The 7,726-nt window shown below is 42.1% G+C and overlaps 1 protein-coding gene across 1 annotated transcript; it reads left to right on the forward strand.

Moving 5' to 3' along the window:
* The first annotated feature begins 35 nt into the window (after positions 1-35).
* Positions 36-6,110, forward strand: LOC124309057 (structural maintenance of chromosomes protein 2). The gene is made up of 7 exons (XM_046772295.1): positions 36-379; positions 586-1,008; positions 1,076-1,354; positions 1,437-2,798; positions 2,885-3,506; positions 3,584-3,837; positions 3,930-6,110. Exons 1-7 carry the CDS (start codon positions 212-214, stop codon positions 4,362-4,364), a joined length of 3,543 nt encoding a protein of 1,180 aa, XP_046628251.1. The 5' UTR covers positions 36-211; the 3' UTR covers positions 4,365-6,110.
* The last annotated feature ends 1,616 nt before the right edge of the window (positions 6,111-7,726 follow it).

Genomic DNA, 7,726 nt, shown 5'->3' on the forward strand with positions numbered 1-7,726 from the left:
GCTAGGGAAATGCATTTTTATAAGTTTCAGTATATAATAAAGTATGCACTGTCAATTTTGCTTGTACCCAGGGTCTGTGTAGCGTGCCTGAGCGTGCCTTGGGTTTACTCTGTTGAATGGACGGCAGTATACAAATACGGTGTATCGAATAGTTTTTTATTTCGATGAAACGGCGTGTCTCCGGCATTGTCGATAACTCGGTAAAGCAACGATGTACGTTAAGTCGATGGTTATAGACGGCTTTAAGTCGTACGGAAAGAGAGTCGAGATAAATGGATTTGATAAGGAATTCAATGCCATCACCGGCCTCAACGGGAGCGGGAAATCAAACGTGCTTGATGCGATATGTTTCGTATTGGGAATCACGAATCTCTCGCAGGTAATGTAATTAAATCACCGCCCTTTGATGAATAGCCGAAAAATTTGACATAACCTCTCGCCGATTTCCCTCTTCTTTTCGACGGTGATTTGAAAAGTTGTACGTTGTGATTGTCCGACAAGGCTGCCAACTCGTCGGCCATTTTTGTCCCTAGATTCAAACAGCGTTCCTAATTCAAAACGAAACTCAAACTCCTCGTATTTCAGATCCGAGCGAACTCGCTCCAAGATTTGGTCTACAAGTCCGGACAGGCCGGAGTGACCAAAGCCAGCGTTACAATAACGTTCGACAATCGAGATCGTAGTTCATCGCCAATGGGCTATGAAGATTACAAGGAGATTACGGTCACCCGGCAGGTTCAAATTGGTGGAAAAAACAAGTACATGATCAACGGATCCACTGTGCAAAACAAGCGAGCCCATGACATGTTCTGCTCGGTTCAGCTGAACGTCAACAATCCACACTTCTTGATTATGCAAGGAAGAATAACAAAGGTTTTGAACATGAAGCCTGTAGAAATTCTGTCAATGATTGAGGAAGCAGCAGGCACGAGCTTGTACGAGAATAAAAAGAATGTTGCTTTGAAAACAATCGAGAAAAAGGACAGCAAGTTGAAGGAAATATCAAGCGTGAGTTTAGGCTTTTCTTTCAATTTGTCAGTTATATCCATGAGTAACGACATTCGATTGGTTGCAGGTCATTAAAGAGGTACTCGAGCCACGACTGCGGAAACTGAAGGACCAGAAGTCTCAGTACCTAGAATTCCAGCGAGTCGAGAGGGAGCTGGATCATTGCCACAGAATTTATATTGCCTGGGAATACGTTTCCACTTTGGAGAAAATTACCAACACTGCGGCCCAAGTGGACAAGGTCCAAAGTGTTGTCCAGGCAAAGACGAAAGCTATCGATGACGGGGCGCAGGAAATCGTGAATATCGACCAACGAGTAGAAGAAATCCACAGGGCTAGGGATGCGGTAATTTACATAGCCACAAAACTAGCTTTGATCGTTTTATTCTCCATCTCAAGTCTCCGTTACCATTGATATTTCACTTCAGGACAAGGGCAGTAAGCTTGAGGAGCTCGAAAGCGAGCTGAAGCGCACCGAGAGCCAGGAGCACAAGCTTACGGCAGAGGCAAACAGTACTAAAGAGAGTATAGAGGCGGAGATTAAGCTGGTTGGACAGCTGAAGACGAACATAAAGGATGACGAGGCAGCTCTGACAACGAAGGAAAAGGAACTGTCAAAAGTTAGCGAACTATTCAGAAGTTTGAAGGCGCAGTGCGAGGAGGACTCGGCGCTGTATCAAGTGGCACAAGAGCGGTACGAGAAAGTCAGCTCAGGGCTGCTGCTGAGTGAGGATGGAGAAAACGCGACACTGGAGCAACAGTTAATGAACGCGAAGCAGCAGGCGACCAAGGCGAAAACGGAGATTAAGCAGTGCCAAATGACACTGAAGCACAGTAAGGAGCAGCTGGTGAAAAAACAGGCAGAGATGCGTAGCACAGAGACCCAATACAAACAGGACAGTAAAAATCTCGAGGAAATGGAGAAGGAACTCAAGAGCCTTCAAAATGAGATCGACAAGCTTGACTATAACGAGGCCTCCAAAGAGACGCTTCAGGAAGAGGCAAAGCTCATAAGCAGGAACGTGGCTTCGCTGCGCTCGCGGAGTGATAATTTTGAAGCGCGTCACTCACAGCTCAGATTCCAATACCAGGATCCAGAACCGAATTTCAATCGAAACTGGGTCAAGGGGCTGGTCTGCAAACTGTTCACGGTAAAAGAGCCGGCCACAGCTACCGCCCTGGAAACCGCAGCTGGTGGCCGGTTATTCAATGTGGTTGTCGACACAGAGACGACGAGTAAAAAGTTGCTGCAGCGCGGGCAGCTTCAGCAACGCGTGACCATCATTCCTCTGAACAAGATAAGTGGTCGTACAATGGACCCGAAAATAGTGAGGCTCGCGGAGGCGGTCGGCGGTAAGGGAAATGTGCAACCAGCTTTGTCACTGATTGACTATCCTCCAGAAATCGCTAAAGCCATGAATTGGATATTCGGTCAGATATTCGTGTGCAAGGACATGGAGACCGCCCAGAAAGTAACCTTCCACGAACGCATTATGAAAAAGTGCGTCACTCTCGAAGGCGACGTCTTTGACCCCGCTGGAACGCTCAGTGGCGGCGCTGGCTCAAAAACTGGCTCGCTGTTGCTCCAGCTTGACGAGCTCAAAACTATCCAGAACCAGCTGAACGAGGACGAGAGATCGCTGGCTGAAATTAACCGAAAGTTAACCAGCAGCGCAGATGTCTCGAAGAAATTCCAGGTCCTCAAGCAGCGCTTTGATCTCAGGAATCATGAGGTCGAATTGGTCCGTCAGAGGCTCCAGCAAACTTCGCATCACAAACTGCGAGAAGAGGTTCGTATTTAAACGCAATTGATCGAGGCGCGGTAGATCCGTATTCTATATAGTAGGCTAGAAGGGTTTTTTCTTGCTTGCCACAGGTTGAAGTGCTGAAGTCGACGATAGAAGAAGCGACGCAGACGTTGGAGACGGCGAAGCGTATCGAGTCGGAGAGCACAAAGCGGGCCAACGACATCGAGGGGCAGTTGAAGGACGCGGTCAACATCCGAGAGCGGCAATTGAAGGCTGTCGAGATGGAGATGAAAGATATGAAGCAGAAGTCGACCAAGAGCAGAGAGCAGTGGCAGAAGCGTGAGCAGGAATCGGAAACGCTTAATTTGGAGATAACTGAGCTGAGGAAAGCGATTCAGACTGGGAAGGAACAGCTTGTTGCGGCTGAGGAGAAGCTGGCGAATTTGAAGGAAGCGTCGGTGACGCGAGACGAGAGTCTTGCCGAAATACGAGAAAACGTAAAGGCGCTTCAGGCCAAAGTTAAGATGCAGAAAGAGGCAATAAACCAGAAGAACAAGGAAATCCAAAAGCTTTTGAACAGGAAAGAGGAAATCGCTAAACAGAAAATCGACTTCGAACTCGAGATACAAAAATTGAACCACGAGATAGCCGCGATTCAGGGAACAGCTGGCGAGAGCGAATCGAAGATAAAGGCGCTGTCGAGGAAGTACGATTGGATCGAGAAGGACAAGGCCTACTTTGGAACTGCGGGTAAGTGGCGTGTATCCAGTTTGCGATTCACTCGAGATACCTTCGACCTGATTTTGTTCGATACATTAAAATTTCAGGTGGTATCTATGACTTCAACGCGGACTCGCCGACGGAAATGGGTCGCAGGATATCTCAGCTCCAAAAGGAACACGACAAGCTCAGCAGAAACATAAACACCAGAGCAATGGATTTACTGAGCAGGGAAGAGGAGGAGTACAGCAAACTGATGAAGAAGAAACAGATAGTGGAGAGCGACAGGAAAAAAATACTCGAGGCCATACAGGAACTTGACGAAAAGAAGAAGGAGATATTGGCCAAGGCTTGCAAGCAGGTGCGAAGAGAATAAGGATACCACCTCATCTACATGTAAAACAAAAAGCAAGAAAATACTTTCTTTTCATCTGTTTCCGTTCTCTCTCGCAGGTCAACAAGGACTTTGGCTCTATATTCAGCACCCTTTTGCCAGGTGCGGACGCGAAGCTGGAACCGCCGGAAAACAAGACCTACCTCGACGGACTCGAGGTAAAAATCGGTTTTTCTGGTATCTGGAAGGAGTCGCTGAGCGAGTTGTCGGGTGGTCAGAGGTCGCTGATCGCCTTGTCGCTGATCCTGGCCATGCTGCTGTTCAAACCGGCGCCCCTTTATATCCTGGATGAAGTCGACGCTGCGTTAGATTTATCCCACACCCAGAATATCGGGAGCATGCTCAAGCGGCATTTCACTCAATCGCAGTTCATAATCGTCTCGTTGAAGGACGGCATGTTCAACAACGCGAACGTTCTGTTTAGGACAAAATTCATCGACGGTTTTTCAGCCGTCATGAGGACTGCGAATACCGCCGCAGCTCGTAAGAACTAAGGAAATATCTGGTTCGTGGCACGAGGTGGAACTTCGTTTCCATTTTCCCGCAGTTTCTGACCCACTCCGCTAATATTCACTATTCATTATCGTTTTTATTTCAATTGATAAAATTATCCGTAGAGTATTTTTTAAGGCTTTTTACCAGTTAGTCGTGACATTTCGAAAACTATTTTTATCATTAGTTTACTTACAGAAAAAAAGTAGGCAGTGTGTGTCCCTAGTGAAGTAACTTTACTACTGCCTAAATTTTCTTTTTCTTTTTAATATTTTCTTTTATTGTTCTTCTGCGAAAATTGATTTTCATCTGTAATATATTATGGAAGAGTAAGTGATTTTGAAGAAAAATTGACGATACAATCGTCATTTATAGCTTTACGGCATAGATGTATATAGTGTTAAAGAGAAAAATAGAACTTGTGATGTTTTCATAAATATACTTTTTCTACCGTTCACCAGAGTATAGAATTGCACTTCTTTCAAAATCTCTTTTTATTCATCTTTCATTTCTTGTATTCTTTTCATCGACCTCATATGTATAATTTATACGCATTTACACCGATGCACGCTTTAAAAGCAATGTGATTTACGTAGAGAAACAAATTTTCGATACGGATAAGGAAAGTTCGGTGAATATCGACGAACCGTTTCGGGTAAAAAAGTAACAAAAACAAAAATGGAAAGGAAACTTTGTACTTAATCAAAAACACAAATTTCTAGACATATTCTACACAGTCATATTCCAAAATACCTACTGACGAAATGCCGTATTAATTGTTTTAAAAAACGTTCGCAGCTTTTACAACTTGTAGCATAAAATCGAAGTCAGATCGTCTCAAACCAGCAACGTGATATAGTAATAACCGTGATAGCGGGGAGTTGAACGACTTCTGGCTGATGACCTAAAAATATTATTGGTTTTTTAATCGATAATTGGGAATTCGTATTTTTTCAAGAATTCGACACGGGGTAATTATTCGGTATATAAAACCGGCGAACCATTTCGCGCTCTTCAACAACTGCTAATGCTTAGAACGAATTAGTAACCGGTGTGGAAAAGTTTTCCCATCATCATCAAGCTTTAACTTTCAACTACATAACTGTTATTTATACAAAAATAATGAACAAATTGTATAAAATATGTTATTAAAAATTTAAACGGGTCGATTACCGGTTTATTTCTTTACATGCATAGGTACACTAACTAAATGTAGTGGTGAAAAAGAAATACGAACCTCTGTTTACACGGCGTGAACAACGCGTGATTTCGCTTGCAAACAATTGGCACTTGCGGATTTATGCATACACGTATAATAAGTACAGTATACATTGTATACATATAATATTATTACACCTACACGATTGACGATTGTACGTACGTCATCCTGTTCGCAAAGCTCTCACCGCGATTCCTCAACCTACCACCACCTACGTGCGCAAGGAACCGACAGTTAGAGAGGGAAAAAAATCATTATATACTCGATTTGAATAAGGCGTGGAGTCAAACCTATTTGTAATGAATTTATGTCCATTGAATTTAATTCCATAGTACATATACATACTATTATATGCTTTTAAATATCTATCTTAGAGGTATTTAAATCACAAACGGAAATTACGCGGCCTCAGACTCTCGCCCAAACCGCAGCCTGTCAAAAATGAAATAGGAAAATTGGGCAACCGACGTGCTCGGTACTTATGCATGATGCGTGATACACCCAGGATATGGTGAAATCAGTGGCTAATTGTCAAAATGGAAAAACCTGGGTCGTACCGCAGTTTAGCAGAATTCATCAACTGACGCAGACGTATAATTGAACCTGTACTTAAACGATTCGATTACACAATACGCAAAATGACTGTATTGAAATTTTTCCCAGTAATAGAACGCTCATATAATATTAGTTGTTTATATTTGCGAAACTTTTTGTTCTTTGCATGGACAAAATTTCACTTGCGATTACATGTATAACAAGTGTTAGATTAATATATACGGAAAATATTTTATCAAAGAAATTATAAAATAAAGAAATGAAGCTAAAAAGTTTCTCGGGACGGAAGAAAACGTACGGGGGGGGGGGGGGGGGGGGAGAGAACAGAAAAAGTATTTTAGAAAACTTTCTCTGCTACCAAATTTCTATTAAACCTTCTAAGTCCGGAGTTGACGTTTACTATTTCCTGTATAATAATATGCTACGAGAAGTGAAGCCTGAAAAAAAGAAACTGCTACGTAATTTCATTTCAATGATAAGAACGCCAAGAGATGTTGGAACGGATTTATCATACCTAATCTTTAATTATTATATAAAAGTGAGGTCGATACAGATATTTTTAAGAAATGATCTTATTTTCTAGAAAAATCAATACAACAAAGTATAATGCTATTGTTAATAATTCCAGTTTGTCAAGTGTATAACTTAACATAAGATTACTACAAATCTTGTAATCATCAATCAATCAACGACGCGACGCTCTACGGATAAGCAATTTCATTTATCGATCAGAATGTTGGCTGTTTCGGTTTACTTAATTTTCTTTTTACTCTTTAAATTTGAAATTCCAGGACTCCTCTCACGCCTCCGCGTCGCCGGTTTCGATCCTCCTTTTTTAGCTCCATACCGCGCGACACTTTCTACATACATTGACGCACACAAGTTTCCGAGGCCATCCACCTCGCCGCAGTATCTACACAAGTGTGTGTGTACCTACAGTGTACCAGTCATAATGCGTGCCTAAAATTTCAAAAGATGCACGGATGAAAATTAAATTTAGCTTTTACATCTGCCGTGGTGAACGTATGGGCAGCATTTTTTTGGAGTCGAATCTACATCGATTCTGTTACATCTGCCTAAGTATATTATAACTCTTACTGCTGGTTTTGTAACTCTTGTTATCGGGTTTGTAAATCTTGTCACTATTGCTGTAGATTTAACTCTAAAAAAGTGCTGGCCATACATTCACCACATTCTACCGCTACGATTTTTTTCCAGCTCTCGTACCTCCGAGCATCTAAACGTGAAACAACAATGATTCAGTTACGTACATATTCATTGGAGAATAATATTCACCACTCAGGCTGATTAATTCGAGTAGAAAAGTATATTTTTCTGATGAGCAAACTGGAATTGCGTTATAAAAATATCGAATAGTGGTAATTATAGTTGGATTCTAGAATGTGCATAGAAATACGAGATTGAAGTTAGTAACGTTATCAAAAAAATCACTATTTTCTTAATTTTACAATAATTTTGAAGGAACTATGATTCCAAAATCGCGAAATAACGATTTATCCTCAGTACGAATCGTTGCGATAACGTTACCAACTTCAATGTGATGTAGAAATTGTAAAATAGGAATGGTAC

This window comes from Neodiprion virginianus, chromosome 7, assembly GCF_021901495.1.
Source record: "Neodiprion virginianus isolate iyNeoVirg1 chromosome 7, iyNeoVirg1.1, whole genome shotgun sequence".
In the NCBI taxonomy this organism is placed as follows: domain Eukaryota; kingdom Metazoa; phylum Arthropoda; class Insecta; order Hymenoptera; family Diprionidae; genus Neodiprion; species Neodiprion virginianus.

Coding starts and splice junctions, on each gene's coding strand:
- LOC124309057 (XM_046772295.1), top strand. CDS start 212: ATGTACGTTAAGTCGATGGTTATAGACGGCTTTAAGTCGTACGGAAAG. Junction 1,009..1,075: donor AGTTGAAGGAAATATCAAGC/GTGAGTTTAGGC, acceptor GATTGGTTGCAG/GTCATTAAAGAGGTACTCGA. Junction 3,507..3,583: donor GGCCTACTTTGGAACTGCGG/GTAAGTGGCGTG, acceptor TTAAAATTTCAG/GTGGTATCTATGACTTCAAC.